At 34.2% G+C, this 22,478-nt stretch overlaps 1 protein-coding gene across 3 annotated transcripts in view; it reads left to right on the top strand.

Annotated features, from left to right (window-relative positions):
* NALCN (sodium leak channel, non-selective) overlaps nucleotides 1–22,478 on the top strand; it is a 363,914-nt gene that overhangs the window by 10,644 nt on the left and 330,792 nt on the right. For all 3 annotated transcript variants that reach the window (XM_008048630.2, XM_008048631.2, XM_021707824.1), the window contains exons 3-5: nucleotides 6,369–6,452; nucleotides 7,979–8,118; nucleotides 8,208–8,336. In XM_008048630.2, the coding sequence (XP_008046821.1) occupies nucleotides 6,369–6,452; nucleotides 7,979–8,118; nucleotides 8,208–8,336 (353 nt within the window). The remainder of the gene's footprint in view (nucleotides 1–6,368; nucleotides 6,453–7,978; nucleotides 8,119–8,207; nucleotides 8,337–22,478) is intronic.

Raw genomic sequence — 22,478 nt, forward strand, 5'->3', positions numbered from 1 at the left:
TATATATATATATTTGCCCTAACAAAAATTTTGAAAGACATTTCTTGCCAGAAGGACTTTCTGCTTCAGTTTCTCTTTCCAGCAGTGCATCCAGCATGTTCCCTCCAGAGTGAACTTCTCAAACCCAAATCAGATTGTGCCACTCTCAGACTAAAATCCCCCATGCATAGCATATATATATGATATATATAATATATACGTATATATGTTATGTAAATAAGCAAATATATATGTTAACATACTATCTACTATATTTCATTGAATTCCTGATATCATCAGTTGTAAGAAGTAGCATCACATCATGGTTCACAGGTCCTTAAAAAGTAATAAATGCTGCTAATTTCACTTGGATTATAAGATGTAAGTTTGTAATTGGTGCATCAATTACAAGATGCATCTTGAATCCAGAGATGTTAAACTGTGTCGAGATAGGGTAGAATATGTTTCAGGCTTGACAAGGTATGATAAAATGGAACTAGGTTGGTAAACTCAAGTCTTGGGTCCCATGAAAAGCTAACCTTCGGGGAAAGGTAGAGAAGAGGATGGCAGTGATGTTCTGTTATCAAATAGCTAAGTAATTAAACAATGCCTGCTCAAGATTTAGCCCCCCAAAAGAACAGAAGATATGCATACATTGCACACTATACCTTTGGCAGGATACATGGACAACCTAAATGTCTACACTGGTCCACGTACAGATTCTTTATAGTGTTTCTTCTGGTTTAATAGTGATTCAGGGGCAAACGTTTGTGCAAATATAAATAGTAAATGTTGGTATAGTACAAATCCAGATAGAACGAGATAGACCTTTAATGTTTAGTGAAAGGGCTTTCATAGTGGTCTGTAAAAGCAACGGGAAAGGAGGGCACAAAATGAGACCCTTAAAAATCTGCTTGGGGATATCAGAGATGTCTTGAAAAAAGAGGACTTTGAAGCGATGTCTTGAAGGACTGAAGGATGACTAAGTGTGATCTGTGGCAGGAGTGTGGGAGGTGGATGTAAGGGATTTCACAGAGAGAGAAAAGAAAGATGCTGAGACACAAAGGCATGGAGCAGCCCAGTAGTTGGAGAGCTCAAGGTAGTCAGAGTAGCAGATGGGCTGTGCACAGGAAGCAGCTGGAGAGGATTTTGTGAAGGCAAGCCTGGCTGCATCACAGAGGACCCAGCAGGTCCTGCGAGGAATTCTAACTTTATTCTGTGGTCAGTAAAGATGCATGGGGGATTTTAGTCTGAGAGTGGCACAATCTGATTTGGGTTTGAGAAGTTCACTCTGGAGGCAACATACTGGATGCACTGCTGGAAAGAGAAATTGAAGCAGAAAGTCCTTCTGGCAAGAAATGTCTTTCAAAATTTTTGTTAGCGCAATGTATTTATTTTAAGGATTTGCATCTTTTATAATATTCCCCAAGCTTGAAGGTGTCTGCCAATCAATTTTCACTCCCCAGTAACTTTTGTCTAATTACCTCCCCACTAATTCCTCTTCCTAGAAGCATTCTTGCTCACCAAATCCTTAGAGGCGAAAATAAACCATTTGGATGATATATGTCTGTGTTGCAACACATCGCATGTACGGCAGACTGTGGATTCTTCAGACGAGTCTCAGTTGTCTGTTTTACATCTGGCAAAAGAGCTAGGCAAAAGTAACATGCATCCTTTAAGCACTGTTGAAGTAATAAATAATAATACCACGACGCAGTGACAGATGGGCCCTGGAAGCTTGGGACAATAAATCATGCACTCATGAAACTGTAACAGTGCATCTCATCTTGTGACTGCAAAACACATCCCTATAAACGTGTTTTGATTCTCTGCTTGTTAAATACTTGCATGGCACTTTAAGTTACTTTCTTATACTGTGTAACTGATTGACATTTTTCAAGTGTTTACCTTTATAAAAATTGACAGACAGCTCCTGAATAACTCATCTCCAGAGAGCTGATTTCTTCTGCCCATAGCTCAAGTGCTCTCTGCACTCCATTTCTTGTTGATGCAACAAACAAATTAAAACCTTTCTTTCATAATTGAGGTGTTAAAAATACCTTGAGTACCACTGGGCATTCATGTGTGTTATGTTCTGTTTGCCAATTTTGGAAGCAAGGAAAAGGGACAATTTATTATTTGCAAATTTTGTAACTCAGGCCTTCACGCTGCTGAATTTTAAAATATCTGGACAGACTTATAAATTGAATCCTAGCAACTTTTGCCACTATGGTTAAGGCCTTTGAAAATAAAAATTTGAAAAGAGATAATTTGATAAATATATCAGACACAAAATGTAATCTGAGATTGTATTTCAAAGTGCCAGATTTCAAAATCTGCCTTGTATTTTTTGAGAAGTATTTTAAAATTATTGAGCCCTGGTGATTATTGGTAATAATTAAAATGATAGTAATTTTAACTCCTACCAGTTAACTGTGTTTACAATTTCATTGTAATATACAGATTATATAAACCTTGGCCCTATTTGTATTTGTGTGGCATGTTTAGCTCTGCTCAAACTATATTAATCTAAGAAATATCCAAAAGTAATGTCATCTGTGATTTTTCATGATCGCATAGGAGGAGTCTTAACTTTATGATATTAACTTTAAAAGTATTATGTTTTCTCTATTTGACAGAAGGGAAATTTTTTAGAAGCAATATGAATAGTTTCAGTGGATGGGGTAGATGGATCATGCATTAATTAGTCATATTCATTGACTTCCTGCTGTATGCTTTGTCATCTTCAGAAGCTCTTTGTCTAAGACATGGCTCATGTTCATGTACAAATCTCATCATTCATTTGATATTTTCTATATGCCACACACTGTGCTAGGTGCTAGAAACACCATCCTAAATTATCCCCTTTAAGTCTCAAAGTGTTACTAATCTTCAAAACAAACATTTACCCTGTGATAGACTTTTTTTTAATGTAACGCCAAAGAATATGTTCAGAGAAGATTTGAGTAGGAAACTCAAACCTCGCCATTAGATCTGATAAGTTGGAGGTACCAAATATAAATTCATGAAACAACCAATAGGCATTACAAAGAAATATTCCATGAATAACATGGTATGAGCATCATTGATACACAAGAGCTGAGTCATCAGTTGTCACATGATGTGTGAGTTAGAAGGTGATCAGAGTTGGCTGTGGTCAGGTCAGTCTGGAGGAAACAGTTGACACAGACTTGGAGAATTTTTTCAGGAAGGGCAATGACCACTAAAGAGCAAAGATTTAAAAAAAAAAAAAGAAAAAGATGGGAAAACATTGAGTATTACTGACCTTTTTATCCCAGGTCATTGTTAAACTGCTTATGGAAGGTTTAGAATATTGAGTGACTCCTGAAAACAAGAGCCAAAAAATAAAACTTATGCCTAGTAGACTATTTCCATATTTTACTGGGAAAGTAAAAAGAAGTCAATTCTGATTGGCCACTGCATACCATCTACTATATGGTGAACTTATTCGTGATGTGTAAATATAAGTTTCTGTAACGTCCAAAGCAGAAATCACTCCAAGCAATACTTGGAATTCCAAGCAATACCAGAAATTACTGCCTAATTCAAAAACAGTTTTCTATGTTATACAGTAGAAACCTTGCTAAGCCAGTTTTCATCACTGAGGTCATTTGAAATTAAAATATGTTTGTATGCTTTTGTGTCATTTGCAATCCTCACCAGTACTTGTAAAATGGTTTAAAATAATCCATTCTTTTAAATGGTTTGAAATATACTGAGGGTCAGCTTTACAACTTCAATTTCCTTAGCAAACAAATTTATTTAGTCAATAAGAAAAAATTCCAGCCACATCTGTTATTGATTGCTTTGCATTCCCAATTGGTCAGGCCCAAATTTTAAAATTTAACTTTATTTTTGAAAATCAAAGAAGTGATTTTTGTTAAAGCTAAAATGCCCACCTTTTTAAAAATTTAATTTTGAAAATCTATTTTTAAAAATTTAATGTTTAGTCCAAAAGAATGTCAGGATACATTGTGAAAAGTATGTCTTGAGCGACCTTTGGCTCATGGCCACTCAGTTGCCTTCCCAGGAAAATACCACTGTTTATCCTCATCTGTTAGCAATTTAATGATCCTCTATATAATGATAAACTCTCATTCTGCATCCTACCAAACTTACTTCATTTCTAAAGCACATTATGTGCAATAAAAGAGGCTAATTGTATTGATGCCACATGTAATATTTTTAAAGACAAAAGAAATACAATAACATTGTTTTGACAAAACGCCATATAAACACATTCTGTCTGGGTGCTTGTGTACCTAATTATCTATAATTCTTCTTTTCCTTACCTAACATTTACTTATTAGTTGTCCCAATTTTAAAATAGTTCTCTGCTGAGTCCCATAAAATTTCAGTGTTCATGTTTGGAATCCTTTGCATTTTTAAGACAGCCACCACTATGCCTAGTTCTTAAAGATCGAGTAATATTTTTTTCTTCACTGTTTGCCTTCCATGTAAGTAAAAAAAAAAAAGGTGTTCATTTAATAAAAGTCAATCTGAAAATATACATTTTTATTTTTCTTCATGAAAATTATCAATACGTAATATAGTGTATATTTTACATTTTATTGTATTGGAAATGAAGAAGGAAGGAAGGGAGGAAGGGAGGGAGAAAGGGAGGGAGGGACAAAGGGTGAAAGGGAAGAAGGGAAGGAAGAAATTCAAAGCACAACTTTAAATAATGTGTACCATTACCTCCTTGAATGTTCATCAAAATTAATTTCAGAAAAAAACGTCCATTTATCTTGGCTATATTGTCTGTATTTGGATGATAAACAATTTATGTTTTCAACTAATTGTGCAATGTACAAAGCAGATAGGATGCTTAGAGTCAAAAATGCTCTGTGACATTTTGGAAACAACTGAAAATGTATCCATCAATTATTTGTCATATATTTAATCTGTGCATATGTGTATACATAACCAGTAGCATCCTCAGATGCAGTTTTTCTCTTCCTTGAGTGTGACTCATTATATGATGATAATGACACTGAATTTATTAGTCATTGTCCTCCTTGTCACCCAGATGCAAACCTCCAGGTTTGCTTTCATTTCTCTTTGTGAGCCTTCTCAAATCTATGAGTCACCAATTTTGGTTGATTATCTTGGCGCTGATAAAATTATTTGTGCATTCATTTGAGAGCTAGCATTCGTTTTTCTAAACTCTATAGAATTAATCTTCCCATCTTTGTCACCTTGTTTTTGGCATTATTATATTATTTTGCCTTATGCATTAGCTGCGTGTGCTGATATCTGTTTTTCTACAAAAGACTTTTTTTGTTGTTGTATGCTAGCTAGGTATTACACATTCGCATATGTAAAGCAGGTACTAACCCAATGTTTTTAAGTTTATACTTTATATCTGTGTCAGATAACTTCCATTAAGTGTTTTATCATAGTGTTAGTTTTGCAAACAACAACTTATGCCAGGAAAATTCTCAAGGAATTATTTTTATAACCTATTTGTTACTAAAAATGAAAGGCTATGGAAATCATTTTCCTAAATATCCTGCAACATATTTTATAATTGTATGTAAAATATTGGAATCCTATTTCTATTTTTGTTTTCTTAATAGATTCAATCAAAGGTGATAATGATATATGTGACTGAATTCAGAATTGAGTTATATGGATGTCTACAGAACTAGTTACTTAATGAGATAGTCCTTGGAAAACAAAGGTTTTTCTATTTAAAGCTTATGATCTTATCCTTATGAAGTTTTCTGTTTTATTATTACAAAGGCAATTTTTAAAAATTCTCATTTTCTAAAAATATACATTCTAATATCAACATAGATTTCCTATTAAAAAATGAAAGTAGTACATCTTCTTTTATCTTTATTTTGCATATATAATTCCAACTAAAGTTAAAGTCAATGTATATTTTCTTTTCAAGTTAAGGTAAGTTTCTTCTTCCTTATTTTTTATTTAGTTTGAGGTGAACTCCTCTGATTAATTTACTCACTAAGGGTGGTTGATCCAGCAGTTTTAAAGATCATCATGTTGACCACAGTGTGCTCTTAACTCTTGTACGAACAGAGCTGGTTTAGGACTTAAATTTTCTGTTTGGAAGGATGGTCTCTGCTTCCTTAAGGGGTGGAGCTTGTGTGGATAAGAGAGCAAAAGTGGTCTTTTCCCTTTGCATGAATTCAAATTTGTGTACAAAATATTCTGCAGTAACTTGTGTTTCATTTTTTTAAATAAACAATGCCATTTAAAATGCTAAACAAATTTTTTCAAAGTCTTTTCAAGTTTGAATCATAAATTGTGAGTAGCTTTTACTGGATTAACGCTTGACTATTTCCTCCACAGATTTTTTCTAATATTCATTTTTAATGACAATGCCATGAAAACTTTATTTTTAGGGGGATAGTTCCTACGTGAAAGACCGCTGGTGTGTTTTTGATGGATTTATGGTCTTTTGCCTTTGGGTTTCATTGGTGCTACAGGTAATTAAATATTTTTAAATTACAATTATTTTTATTTTCCAAAGTGGGCATTATTTGCATTACAAGTCTAAATAGAAATATTACGGAATACATGTATCAAAATATCACTCTTATGCCATAAATGTATACTATTGTGTGTCAAATTATTTTTAATTTTCTACTATATGTTTATTTTAATTTTAACAGATGTGTTTAATCTGCTTACTTTGATTACTGACAAATATGAACTTCTAAAAATTATTTTTAATTGACACATAATAGTGTACATTTATGGCATAATAGTGATACTTTGATACCTGTTTACAATATGTAATGATCAAATCTGGATAATTAGCATTTCCATCCCTTTAAATATTTTATTGATAAGTCAATAACTACAACATTCTAATTATTGTCAGTTACATTTGTAAAATATTTCTCAATCAGAAATGAAAATTAATACTATATGAAATTATTACTTATTTAAAGAGATTTTAAAATATACTCATTGACATAATGGAAAAGTATTGAGTGATATTTCTGTATTTGTAAAATAAAAATTGAATTTGCAAATGAAAAGTCTAGCCTTTTATGTGAGCAAACTCTCACTAAAAACAGCTAAATAGGCTCATATTAGATACCTCCTGATCACCTAAAAAAATTGCAAGTGTGAAATGCCTTGTTATATGAAATGGAGAACATATATTAAAAAGGTATTTTATTAGAAAATAAGAATGCATTTTCATGCATTCATTTGGGAATGATTCTGCATTTAATTGAACTTAAGTTATAGTACTATTTTGATTTGATTTGTTTCAATTTCATTTTGGTAAGAACTTTTAACATAAGATAAACTCTTTTAAGTAATCTTTAAGTGTAAAAGACATTATTGTTGTTTGTAGGTACAATGTTGTACAGCAGATCTCTAGAGGTTATTTACGTATTCTTCATTTTAAAATTCAGAATAAAAATTCATAATCCATTCTGACAATTCATCATAGTGCTTGTTGACAAGCTCTCCTTCCTTATTTTTATAAAGCTCACCTCTCCAACAATCTAATTTCCACCTGCATATTAATGTGTTCTTTTCCATGTAATAACTATTGTATGATTGATAGACATTTTATAATTCCCATTTTGCCTCTGTGAGCAAATGGTGCAATTATTTTTTCATAATATTTTTAACCCTTTCTTCATGTTCTATATATTCTAAGACCTTCACCAAACAACATTATTAGTGAGGAAGACTTAGCATACTTCATCTATAGTCTAAGCTGGTACTTTCTTTTGTAATTGACTGTACCTTAATGAATTAACCAAGAAATGAACAAGATTAATGGCATTTTCATTAGATCATGTAGTTATTTCTCTTAAGGTAACTGTAGTTTCAGAATTACTCAAAAGAAAGTTGATATTGGTGGAAAATAATGTAAGGTTAAATTCCAAGGTAGAAGGTGTACCTCCTTATGATGCTCTCTGTGTATTTCATGACCACAAGCAATGCTAAGGGAAAATCTAAACTCATGTATCCATCTTTCAACTTACAGGTGTTTGAAATTGCTGATATAGTTGATCAGATGTCACCTTGGGGCATGTTGAGGATCCCACGGCCACTGATCATGATCCGTGCATTCCGGATTTATTTCCGATTTGAACTGCCAAGGACCAGAATTACAAATATTTTAAAGTAAGCATTGCTTTTACATAAGTTAAGAGAAAATGTTGATGAAATTCTTTGTAAGTCGTACCCATTGTACCTGCTTTTCTTTTCCCTAGGCGATCAGGAGAACAAATATGGAGCGTTTCAATTTTCCTGCTTTTCTTTCTACTTCTTTATGGAATTTTAGGAGTTCAGATGTTTGGAACATTTACCTATCACTGTGTAGTAAATGACACAAAACCAGGGTAAGTTTATGTATTAACTGCATTTTTATTCCAGGCGATTAGCAAGGGCATTTCTGCAATTTTCATGAGTAAAACTTCTGTGTCAAATTTTAAAGACAGTGTTTATGTACTCTTTATTTTTATCTCTGTTTCTTCAGTATTATTTTGTCCAATTTTTAAAGGCAAATATTCAAGACAAGCCAGACTGAAATGTAACCTGGTAGGAAAGAAGTTAAGCAAATACAAAATGTACATTTCAAAACCTTCTTAAGTGTGACAGAATGTGGAGTGTGCTCACGTAACACTGATGAAACTTTTCATGGTATTAGAGTGAGTTATATGTCAGGAAATAAAAAACCTCATTTTTACAATCATCCCTCCTTCAAACAGTTCCCTGTATGATTATTTTGTATCATTGCTAGACAAAACACTACTATCTGTAGCATTCATGTGTTGTAGGGTTGGTAGGTAACATACAACATATCTACTTAATTACCTATTGTATATCATGCTGGTAAGGCCTCTGCCTTCTCTAAAGGCTGATGATTGTTAATATACAGCTGAAGCAGTAGAGTGATGAGAGGAAAGGACAGAGTGGGATGTTGGTTCTTGGACATGCATAATCTAGAAGTGTTCCTTTAGGTGTTGGCTACATATCAGAGATGCAACAGACATGGTTATGCCATGTTTCCGGGCATCAGGGGTTCAGAGCAGTAAAATTGATTTTACACCTTGTATTCAGTTAGGAACCCATCTATAAGTTATAGAAATAAATATCTTGATTCAAACTATAGAAGGCAAATTTATAATACTTCATTAAATTCAGATGGAGATTGCAAGCAGTCATTTATCTTCAAAATATTTTAAATGTATCATTATCCATTTACAAATCAATTGGGTTTATAATGATCATTGAATTTAAAAATATTTAAACTCTTACTTTGTGTTTTCTGCTCTTGGATTTTTTTTTTCATAAAGTATATGATAAGTGAGTATCCCTGTGAGTATATTCGTTATGATACATTTGGTTCAATTCCAACACTGTTATGTGAGTTTTTGTAAATTATTTAGATAATACCTCTGTGAAGTGAATATACTAACAGGGTATACTTTCTAGAGTTGTGAAGAAGGATAAATGATGGAATAAATGTAAAGACCTAAGTAGGGTGGCTAGCACATAGTAAAGTCGCTCATGACATGCTAGTTGTCATTACTTTGTTGTCATAAAAAGATACATAAATATACATACAAGGAAGCCGGGCTCGGTGGCTCAGCCTGTAATCCCGCGCCTTTGGGAGGCTGAGGTGAGTGGATTGCCTGAGCCCGCGGGTTCGAGACCCGCCTGGGCAGCGAGACCTCATCTCTACAATAAATCAAAAAATCAGCCAGGTGTGGTAGCACGCGCCTGTAATCCTGGCTACTCGGAAGGCTGAGGCGGAAGGATCGCCGGAGCCCAGCAGGTCGAGGCTGCGGTGGCCGGGAGCGGCCACTGCACTCCAGTCTGGGCGACAGAGTGAGACTCCAACTCAAAATATATATATATATTTTGTATATATATATTTTATATATATATATATTTTTTATATATATATATATATATATATACACACATACAACTTGTATGTATATATATATATATATATACATACAAGTTGAGGTGGTAGGTATCAGTGTATCCTCCAAGTGAGAGATAACATGGTAAAAAAAAGTAAAGCTCAAGAAAGCAGACTAAATTTTAAACTTATAAGAATGTGAAAGTAAGGCATATAAGAATAATTACTGACTGTGCTATTTTACTGATAAAGTAACTAGATGAATTCTGAATTTAATTTAAATGTAACACGGTCATTTCATTATTAGTCTCCCCAGAAAGAAATTTAATAATTGTATTTCTAATGTATGCACACACAGTATATATATGTTACGCAACTTCTAATAATTATATAATGTATCCAAAACTAAAATTTACATGTATTTTTTGCTGTCATTCTACCACCCCAGATAAGGTAAACTCTACAAGGATAGAGATTTTTTTTTTTTTTTTTTTTTTTGAGTTGGAGTCTGACTCAGTCGCCCAGACTGGTTACGAGAGGCACGCAGGCTCACAGCCACTCCAGCGTTGATCTGCTGGACTCTGGCAATCCTTCCACCTTCGCCTTCCAAGTAGCTGGAACTACAGGCGCTTGCTACCACGCCCGGCTAATTTTTTCATTTATTATAGAGACGAGGTCTCGCCAAGTTGCCTGGGCTGGTCTCAAACCAACAATCCACTAGCCTCGGCCTCGCAAATTGCTGGGTTTACAAGCTGAAGCCACCGAGCCTGGCCAGAGACTTTTGTTTTTAGATTAGAAATCATATGCAAATTTCTCCAAAAATGTGAATGAATGCAGTAACTTGTAAAAGCGCCAGTATAATTTCACTGGTTAAATGGTAAACAGCAAAGCATTACCTATTAGTCAATGCCTTAATTAATTTAATTTAATTTTTATTTAGAAGATATATGCATGCATACCACATTTACTTAAGTATTTACCTTAGGATAATATAAGCGTAGGCAAACACCATACTTTCTTTGATTATGTATAGTATTATGTTGGAGGGGCTCATTTTTAAAGACATAATTTTTATTTTTGTATGATGTGAGTGGATAATCTTCTCAGAAATGTTTTTTAAAGGAAAAACAACACTGTTACTAACACCACTCCCACTCTCCATATTTTTTTCCAAAAATAATCTTGAAAAATAATTTTTGAGAACCATTTACTGGGCATATTATTATTTTCCCTATTATTGCAATTATGTTCCTTTTAAAATTGTTTTATTGAAGTTTTAGGTGATATAAACTTGTATGTATTTAATGTACACAACTTAAAGGAACTAATTTATCTTTCTGTCAGAATTAAATCTAGAGAGTAAATCATCTCTTTTATTCTACTATGTCTTAAAAGCTATAATCCTTTTCAACTTAATTTTGTGTTTCCTATGAGGCAGTGGTCCAGATATATTCTTAACCTAGTGATTTGAGTGGATATCAATATCTTATTTCCAATCTTAGAGGAAAAGATCTCAGTGTTTCCATAAAGTGTGATGTTAGCTACAGAGTTTTCAAAGTAAGGAAGTAACCTTTAGTTCATATACTGCAGAGAGTTTTTAATCATTAATGTATGCTAAATTTTGTCCAGTGCTTTTATTGCAAATATTGAGAGGATAATATTTTGTTTTCTTTTTATTCTGTTACTGTGGTAAATTACATGACTGATTTTTTTGGTTTTTTTTACTGTTAAACCAATCTTGAACTTTTGGCATATAGTTAATTTAGGCATATTTAATGGATTTTTATGGATTGCAAGATTTGATTCGCAAATGTTTTTGCTACAAATTATTGCATTTTTGTACATGAGGAACATTGTTCTTAGTTTTATTTTATTGAAGTGCCTTGATCAGGTTTTGAAATCATGGTAATGCTGTCCCCATAAAACAAGTGGAATGTTTCTTTCTTCTATATCTTTTAATAGAGTAGATAAAGTTCATATAAATTTGATATTCTTTCTTTCTTAGGTGTTCTTATTCTTATATATTGTCCTATTCTCACATATTGTCAATATTAGAACGATTATGAAAATCTCTCTGATTATCTTTTTATTCCTCTTATTAATAATTTTTATTTTTATCTCCTTTTTTATGTCTTACTTATCAGTTGTTTTAATCTTTTTATACACAGAAAATTTTGACCTAGTTAATTTTCTCTATTGTTAGTCTGGTTTTCCTGTTGATTTATTTTATCCTTATTATTTCTTTCTTTCTGCTTTTTTTCTTTTTCTTATTTTGTAAGGTGAAAATATATCAAACATCTTTAAATGTTTCTCTTTTCTAATACAAGAGCTTAAAGACATAATTTTATTTCTCAGCACTGTTTTAGCTGCATTTTGAAATGTTGATATGATGTGTTTTAATTATTATTCAATGTAAATATTTTCTAATGTCACATGTGATTGCTTCCTTGACCCATAGATTATTTAAAATTGTATTTTTGTAAGCATGGGATTTTCTAAAAATATTACCGCTATGTAATTTTATTCTGTTGTGGTCAGACAATAATCCCTGTAAAATTTCAACCTTTTAAAATTTATTAAGAATCAGTTTGAGGACTAGTGTATGGTCTAAGTTGTTCAAAATTCCGTGATAATTTGAAAAACATGTGGAGTCTGCCATTTTTTAGTATAATTTCCGTACATCTCACTTAAGTCAAGTTGACTGAGAATGTTGTTCCATTCATCTTGGAATTTTTAATCTGCTTGTCCTATCAGTTACTGAGAGAGTAGCATTTAATTTCCTAAATACGACAAAAGATTTTAAGTTCATTTTAGTTCTGTCAGTTCTTGCTTTCTATGATTTGCAACTCTAATTATGTTCATAAACAAAATGTGTCATTAAGTCTTTTGATAAGCTGACCTTTTGCTCATTATAAATTTGAATTTTTTTTCTGAAATAGTTTCTGTGTGTCAGGATATGTGATGGAGCTAGAAGACGATCTTTCCAATTTTTCTCTAACCATAAAAGTTTGCTTTTTATAACTTAAAATATTTTTTGTCATAATAGTTTTTATCTTATTTGCCAATAGATCTTTTTCCACACTTATTTAAAATTAAGTGTGCTCTAGTCCATTCCTGGATTGACTGTGAAAAGGAAGACGTGGAAAATTCTTACTTAGTTTAAAATCATGAGCTGCATAATTCTGAGCTCAACCCGGTGGCCTAGAGCCTAGTGACAAAGAGCCTAGTGACAAGAACTAAAACGACAAAGAAACTCAGCAGTAAGAGTCTGGACCTGTTGGTCAGGTGACCTACTCAGCAGCTTTCATTCCACTGTTAAATCCTTGCAGCTTTTGCGCTTGTTAAAAATAAGAGAGATGAATCAAGTGGTGCCTACCAAATTTATTGTGTCCTCCCCATTTGTGTCCGCATATAGCATTAAGCATGGGAGGCCAACTGGAACACCCATACACTATTGATGGATGGAAAGTAGAACAAGGGTAATCACTTCTTCAAAAAACAACTATGCAATTGTTTTTAGAAATGTGAACAGGCACCTACTATATCTCCCATTTATTTCACTCCAGGTATTTAACCAAAATAAATAAAATGATGTATGTTCATAGAAAGATTTACCATAGCGACTTCATTTGCAATATTCCAAACTGATGACAACCCAAATTTCCATCAGTAGGTAGATATACAAATTGTGGCATGTTCATCTAATTAATACAATTTGGTAATTAAAAAAAAAAAGAATACCCTATTGACATATACAATATCTGGAATGAACCTCAAAATAATTGTGCTGAGTGAATCAAGTCAGATGAAAAAAATATCATATTTTCCATGATTCAATTTACATAAAATTCTAAAAAATTTAAGTATATGTATAATAATAGAAATCAGTGACTTCCTGGGGTGAAGGGGTAAGAAATGAAGGATTGCAAAGAGTTGCTAGGGAACCTTTAGGGTTGATTGATATGTTTGTTATCTTGGTTGTAGTTCTTATATGACAAAACTTAACAAATGGTATATTTTCACATACACAGTTCTTGTACGTTAATTATATCTATTAAAATTGTTTAAAATGTTTTAGTGTAAAGAAGAAATCTCATTTTTTCATATGGTCAAGCAATTGTGCCTGAGCACTATTTATTGTGTACTGTTACCCACTGACTTTAGTGTCACCTTTCTCATTTTCAAATTCCCATCTAGATAGGGCTCTGCCCCATGAGCTCTGTTATGCTTGCTGGATCTATTTGACTGTCTCTTATATCATACTCTGGAACTCTTTCACACTGTAATCTGGCTTTATGCATAGGGTCGTATTTCCAGCTCTCAGCCTAGCAGAGGCTCACAACCCTGTCTTCTGCCTCATGTGGGCATTAAAACCTAAGTTCTAGTATACAGGATACATAGTCCCCATTCATTCCACCATTTTGTCAACTCGTGTTCCTTTCCTTCCTGCTCATTTACTTCTTTTCCTCTATGTTTTGACATTTTAGAATGTATTTTTTCCTTATTGTGAGCCTAGATGTACAATTTTAAATGCTGTATTTTATCCAAGTGGCCTAGTTGTTTTTAGTGGCAGAAGCTGAACTTAATGTAGTCCATCGTGCCAAAACCAGCACTCACATTCATAGCTATTTTTTTTTTTTCTATTTTCCTTATTATTCTCTAAGGTCCTCGAGGACACGTATTGGAAAGAGTTCATAGGACATTATATTATATGCATCTCCCTATCCCTATTCTGTACTTATCCTAGCACAGAATAAGTACTTAGCAACTATTTACTGAAGGCACAATCAATAACATATTATCCATGAGGAGGGATGGCAAATTGGTAAAGAGGAAGAAACAGAAAAAGAATAGAAAGAGAAAAAAGTAGGACGCTAAATGCAGGAAAGAAAAAATGGTTAAAAAATAGAAAAACAACGTTTAAAACAGAAAGAAACAGTGAATTAGCACACTTAAAGGACAGGAAAATTGAAAGAAACAGTGAGTAAGGGAGTTGACTGTGTGGGTGAGGGAAGAGACAAATGCGTGGAAGGAAATCTGTAAGTAGCTGGGTTTTTATCTTTTTAGGTTTATGTAGGCTGTAGAATATGTCTAGATTGTTCTATGAGTACTTATCAAAATGGAAAATGATATTGTGTGGGTTGGAGACAATAGACATGAAGATGAACAGAGAAATCTTCTGGATGAGAAAGCAGCTGGGTAATAACCGTGGTGAGTACAAGAGACTGGCTTCAAATTACAGTTTTATTAAAACTGAATCAGAATGTGAGTTATAAAACTTGTGAATAGAGCTAGAAGATCAGGCATCATGCTGGCAAACTAAGTTAATATTGGCACATAAATTATAATACAGTTTGGGAAGAGGTTCACAAATGTCTTCTGAAGTCATGGCCCTTGAGTCGCTTCAGTAAGTAATCTTTGTTAGCTCTATGCTGTACTCAGTACCAAGAAAACAATGTCATTAAGAAAATATTAAGAGATCTCTTGTGTTCTGAATGTTAGCTCCAGCTCATTGCTTTATTCTAATAATGGAGTTCACCATGAAAAGTTTCATAAGCGTTGATAGAATGTTTAGTTACTAGCAACATAGCCATTACGGTGAAGTGTCTGCATTTTTTCTCTTTCCTCTGTTTGTAAAATTTGCCCAATAGCATCACATACAGACATAATTTTTCTTTTTTTGTGTGACTCTTTTAAAAATTTTATTTTATTTTATTTTAAAGATGTGGGGTACAATTCAGGATTAGGCATCCAAGTGGTCATCGTATAGGTAACGTTTGGGTCTCTCTTTGGTCCCCACTTTGCCTGGTTTGAGATCAGGTTTGTGACTCTTAATTTAGTATTTGACAAGAAAAGGCCTAACTAGCTGCATGGTATATCGCTGGTCATAATCAGAATTTGTATAGGTTTGACAATTCATTTCAACAATCAGTTGCTTATACAATGTTGCTTTTAATTTTCAGTTCAATATTACATTTTAAAGTCCTACACATAAGCAGAAAAATGGTCAGCACCATTTTACTATTACTACTAGCCTAGATATGAATTCAGTTTTAGAGATTCAAAAATGTCTGAACTCAAAATAAGCACCGAAAATCTCAGTATTAATTTTTAAAAACTTGTTTGTTTTCTTTTGTAGCTTTTAAACTATGAGTTAAAAAAGAAAAGATAAATTCTGTCATTTGGGTTAACATAGATGAATCTAGAGGATATTATGCTAAGTGGAATAAGCCAGGCACAGAGAGACACACTCTGCATGATCTCAGTTATATATGATATTTAAACAAGTAGATTTTTTGTTGTTGTTGTTGTTTTGAGTTGGAGTCTCACTCTGTCGCCCAGACTGGAGTGCAGTAGCTAATTCCGGCCACCGCAGCCTTGACCTGCTGGGCTCCGGCGATTCTTCCGCCTCAGCCTTCCAAGTAGCCAGAATTATTGAAATAGAGAGTAGAATGGTGGTTATCAGAGGCTGAGGGGTGGAAAGAGGTAGGGAACAAGAGAAGGAGGAGTTGCTGGTCAAGGGATGGAAGTTTCAGCTAGGCTGAAAGAATAAGTTTTGAGATCTATTGCACAGCAGGGTGATATGGTCAATAATAATGCACAGAATATTTGGAAATAACTAAGAGGATAACTTTTAAATGTAGCAACACAAAAGAATGGTAAGTGAGTTGATAGTATGTTAATCAGCTTGATTTTACCATTGCAGATTGTATACACATTTCAAAACACCACATTGTGCTCCATAAATGTGATACAATTCTATTGGCCAATTTAAAATAATATTATTGGCTGTGTTTCCAGCAATCAGTGTTGCCAGGTACGGTTGTGACCTTATTTCTCTAACATTGTCCTTTAACAGTGTTACAGTTTCTGCCTGAGTGATTTACTGCACTTTAGCCTAATAATGAGAGACCTTTCAGACCAGAAACGTATGTATCCTGGTCCCATGACTGATCTCCAGAACTGATTCTGTTAAATCTGTGAGACAAACAGAAGAAACCAGAAAGCAGCCTAGTATGTGCAGTTTAGCTTTTAAATGGAACCTATTTCTTGTAAAGCATTTATAGAAGAGAATACTGTCTATGTCTTCAATAGCATTACTAGTAAAGCTTTAGATTTTTCTCTGATAATGAATGGTGACCTCAGGCAATTAAGAAAAGAGTAATGAGATTTGACTAAGCAAAGCCGTTCATTTCCTAGAGAAAGTTGAGAAGAGTAATGGCCTGTAGCAGAAACAGGTGTTGCAAAATACCAACTGTGATGGCAGAAATCTCCCTGAAGCTAAAAGAAGAATGTGTAAAAATGAACTGGCAGGTGAAATAGAAAAGATGAAGACTTACCTGCCACCTTATTATCGTTCCCAAGTAGAGGAAGGAAATGTATTCATAGCTTACTATCAAATAATGAAATCTTATTCCCAAGAGTCAGATAATTAGAAAAACTTAAGGTAAGTAAATGTAACTATTAAATATGTAACAGTTTAATATAAATAGAGCAGGATTCAAATAGGAATTCAAGCCGGGCACGGTGATCCAAGCCTGCAATCCCAGCACTTTGGGAGGTCAAGGTGAGAGAACTGCTTGAGCCCACTGGTTTGAGAACAGGCTGGGCAACTTGGCGAGACCTCATCTCTACAATAAATCAGAAAAGGTTAGGCTTGGTGGCTCAGCTTGTAACCCAGCACTTTGGAAAGACAAGGTGAGTGAATTGCCTGAGTCTGCAGGTTCAAGACCAGCCCCATCAACTTGGAGAGACCTCATCTCAACAATACATCAAAAATTAGCCAGGCTTGGTAGCGCATGCCTGTGGTTCCAGCTACTTGGATGACTGAGGCAGAAGGATCGCTGGAACCCAGCAGGTCGATGCTGGGGTGGCCATGAGTGTGCCACTGCACTCCAGCCTAGGTGACGGAGTGAGACTCCAACTCAAAAAACAAAAACAAACAAACAAACAAAAGAAAAACCAAAACAGGAATTCAGGTAACTATTTGTGATGCCTGGGCCTTTAGCAGTGACCCACATCAAAGATGCCTAGGACAATCCTAGTTTAGTCCTGCTGTTTCTTAGTAATTACGAATAGCTTCTTTTTCTATCTTCACTGCCCAGGCTGAAAGAATAAATTTTGAGAACTGATAGAACTTGGTGGTGTTTTATAAAATAGCACTGCCAGGCACAATGGCTTATGCATGTAATCCCAGCACTTTGGGAGGCAGAGTCGAGGGGATTGCCTGAGTCCAGGGGTTCAAGACGAGTCTGGGCAACTTGGTGAGACCTAGTCTCTATAATAAGTCAAAAAATTAGCAGGGTATGGTATTGGACACCTGTGGTTCCAGTTACTTAAACGACTAAGGTGGGTCACCTGAGCCCAACAGGTCAAGGCTGCGTTGGCTGTGAGTTTGGCACTGCACTCCAGCCTGCGTGACAAAGTAAGATGCCTACTTAAAGATAAAAATAAAAAAATAGTACCAAGAGTTAGACTGGAGACAACATAATGCTGGATTTTTGGCAATTTGCTATTGCTGGTCCAAATAAAATTTAAAGTTTATTAAAATTAATTAAAAATATTATCAAGAGACAGCTTTGTAGAATATGTAAAGTCACAATTGCCTCAAATTCATGCTATGCTTTATGAAGAATGCTTGATTTACATTTATGTATTTATATCGATACATAATAGATGTACATATTTTAAGGTACATGTGGTATTTTGATATATTTATATAATGTGTAATAATTAAATCAGGGTAATTGGGATATCCATCACCTGAGGCATTTATCTTTTCTTAATGATGGAAACATTCAAATAATTCTCTGGTAACTATTAAAATATACCACAAATTATTGTTTACTATAGTCAGTTTACTGATTTATTGAACACTAGATCTTATTTTTTTTTAGCTAACTGTATTTTGGCGCCTATTAATCAACCTCGCTCCACCCCCCTCAACCTTCCCACCCTCTGGTAACCAACAATCTACTCTCTATCTTCATAATGAATGAAAACATGAGTGAAAAAATGCAATGTTTGTTGTTCTGTGCCTGGTTTATCTCACTTAACACAATGATCTCCAGTTTCATCCGTGTTTCTGCAAATGACAGGATTCTATTCTTTTTTTTTATGGCCGAATTATGCTCCATTGTGTATATATACCATATTTTCTTTATCCATTGGTGGGCAGTTATGTTGACTCTCTATTTTGGCTATTGTGAATAGTGCTACAGAAAACATGGGAGTGCAGATAACTCTTTGAAATTAATATATTGTTTTTCTTTCTTTGGTGTATACACCTAGTAGTGGAATTGCTGGATCGTATTTTCAGATTTTTCCACACTATTTACCATAGTATATATACCAATTCGCATTCCCATCCACAGTGTACGAGGTTTCCCATTTCTCCACATCCACACCAGCACGTTATCATCTGTCTTTTTAGTAAAGGCCATTTTAACTGGGGTCACATGCTGTCTTAGGGTTTTGATGTGTGTGTTTCTGATAATTAGTGATGTTGAGCATTTCTTCATATACCTGTTAGCCATTTGTACATCTTCTTTTGAGAAATGTTTTTCCAGATCTTTTGCCCAGTTTTTAATTGAATTTGATTTTGTGTGTGTGTGTGTGTGTGTGTGTGTGTGTGTGTGTGTGTGTTTGTGTGTTGCTATTGAGTTGTTTGGGGTCCTTGAATATTCTGTTATTAATCCCTTACCAGATGGATAGTTTGAAAACGTTTTCTCACATTCTATGAGCTGTCTCTTTACTTTATTAATTGTTTCCTTTGCTGTGCAGAAGCTTCTTAGATTGATGTAATCCCATTTGACTCTTTTTGCTTTGGTTGCCCATGTTTTTGAGGTCTTACTAAAAAGAAAATTTTTGCCTAGACCAATGTCCTGGAGTGTTTTCCCAATGCTTCCTCTAGTAGTTTCAATATTTCAGGTATTAGATTTGTCTTTAAATTTAATACCCGAATTTTAATTTAATTTTTGCATATTGTCAGAGATAGGAGTCTACTTTCATTCTTCTGCATGTGATTACTCCATTTTCCAACACCATTTTAAAAATAGGCTCTCCTTTTCCTGTTGTAGGTTCTCGGCACCTTTTTTTTTTTTAGGATGAGTTGGATGTAAATGTGCGAATTTATCTCTGGGTTCTCTGTTCTGTTCCACTGATCTATGTGTCTGTTTTTATGCCAGTACTGTACAGAATTGGTTGTTCTAGCTTTGTAGTATATTTTGAAGTCAGATAGTATGATATTTCAGCTTTGTTCTTTTTGCTCGGGATTTATTTGGCTATTCAGGGTCCTTTGTAGTTTTACAGACATTTTAGAATTTTTTTCCTACTTCTATGAAAAATGTCATTAGTATTTTGATAGGGATTGCATTGAATCTGTAGATCATTGTGGATAGTACGGACTTTGTAACAGTATTTCTTCTTCCAATCCGTGAGCATGAAATGTCTTTCCATTTTTTGTATGTTTTGTGATTTCTTTCATCAGAGTTGTATAATCTTTATTGTAGAGGTCTTTCACTTCTTCGGTTAAATCTATTTCAAAGCATTTTTTATTTTTTGTAACTATTGTAAATGGGATTTTTTGGGGGGGTTCTTTTTCAGATTGTTTCCTATTTGGGTAGAGAGATGCTACTAATTTTTATATGTTGATTTTTGCATCCAACAACTTTACTAAATTTCTTTATCAGTTCTGACAGGGATTTTTTTGGCGGAGTCATTAAGGTTTTGTAAATATAAGATCATGTCATCTGCAAACAAGGATAATTTAACTTCCTCCTTTCTGATTTGGTTGTCCTCTAATTCTTTCTTTTGTCTGATTGCTCTGGCTAGGGCTTCCAGTATGATGTTGAATAAAAGTGATGAAAGTAGTCTTCCTGCCTAGTTCCAGATCTTAGAGAAAAGGCTTTTAATTTTCCCCCATTCAGTATGATGTTAGCTGTGGGTTTCTTACATATGGCCTTTAGTGGTCTATACTCAGTTTTTTGCATGTTATTATCATAAAGGGATGTTGAAGTTTATCAAATGGTTTTTCAGAATCTATTGAAAGGACCATATGATTTTTATGCTCAGTTATGTTATTGTAACCTATCACATGTATTGATTTGTGTGTGTTGCATCCTTGCATCCCTAGGATGAATCCCACTTGATCAGGGTGAATGATCTTTTTAATATGCTGTTGAATTCAGCTTGCTAGTATTTTTTGAGAATTTCTGTGTCTAAGTTCATCAGGCCTATTGGCGTGTAGTTTTCTTTTATGTTGTGTCCATATCCAGTTTTGGTATCAGAGAAGTGCTGGCCTTACAAAGTACTCTCTCCTCTTCAACTTTTTGTGAAGAGTTTGTGTAGAATTGAAAGTAACACCCTAACAGTGTGGGAAGACTGGCTAGGTGTTCTTGCCCAGGGGACCCATGAGACCTACCCCCAAGATACAGAGCAGAGTTTCCTGGTTTGGAGATACTAGTGCCGTGCCCCCGCACTCTACCTTTGTCTCTGGCCATCCTCAGTAATTTTTCTTCCACCAGGTACTAAAGATGCTTCCCATGTGCTGAGGCAGGAGCAGGTCTCCTACCAGGGAACCCAAGATGATGGGGAAGCTGGTTGTCTACCTCAATCTCACTTTTCCCAGTGCAGTAACCATTAGTTGGGGAAAATTTTGCCACATGCTTGGTGCCTGGCAGATTGGGGGAAGGACATCTTGCATGTAAAATCTGACTCTCTTCCTGTCTGCACGAAGGTTTTTAACTTCTCTGTGTTCCTGGAAACTGTCTCATTCTCATATTTGAGTTCTGGGATTTTGTTGGTAATAGCCTTGGTGCTGTATATTTATTTGTATTTGGTCCTCTGTGGTGGGGAGTGAACAGGCTTGCTTCTACTCTACCATTATGGTGACATCACTCTTCTATTTATATTTAACTTCTTTTGAAAGAATAAAGAACAAGAGCAACTGCTATATTTATTTATAGGATTTATGCATATATATAAATATATTTTAATATATTAAATTTTAATATATTAAAATTTATATATTTAAATAAGAAATGAAAATACTCTGGTGGTACATAAAGATTTTTAATTGTATTTATTGAAATATTTGTGGAGTACCTATAATGTCCCAGGTGTTTGCTTTGATAACTAATTTTTAGAATAATCTGAAAGTAATTATTTCTCCTATCTTACAAATGAAGATACAGTCCTAGAAAGACTAAATAATGTGTCCAGATGGGAAGTGAAAGAGCCAGGACTTGAACCAAAATCTAACTTCCAAGTGCCTGTGCTTGTTTCACCACTTGAACAACTTCTATGATATTCAATCTCTATGATAATCTTAATTAATAAACCTACATGCATATATAGATCCATATCCATAAACTCTTTATAGTATATGTAGTATACTTTCTACACATTGAGAAAATTTAGGTCCCCGTTACATCTGGTTTCTATCCCTATCAGATGCTATGCTCCAGGGAATTCATTCTCATCTAAATCCATAAAATGGTGATATATAATATATTTTAGCTACATATATCTCTTTTAAAATTGCTCTGGTCGGGCGTGGTGGCTCAAGCCTGTAATCCCAGCACTTTGAGAGGCTGAGACGAGAGGATTG

The sequence above is a fragment of the Carlito syrichta genome, unplaced genomic scaffold (genome assembly GCF_000164805.1).
Source record: "Carlito syrichta isolate Samal-C Ts95f unplaced genomic scaffold, Tarsius_syrichta-2.0.1 Scaffold126448, whole genome shotgun sequence".
NCBI lineage: Eukaryota > Metazoa > Chordata > Mammalia > Primates > Tarsiidae > Carlito > Carlito syrichta.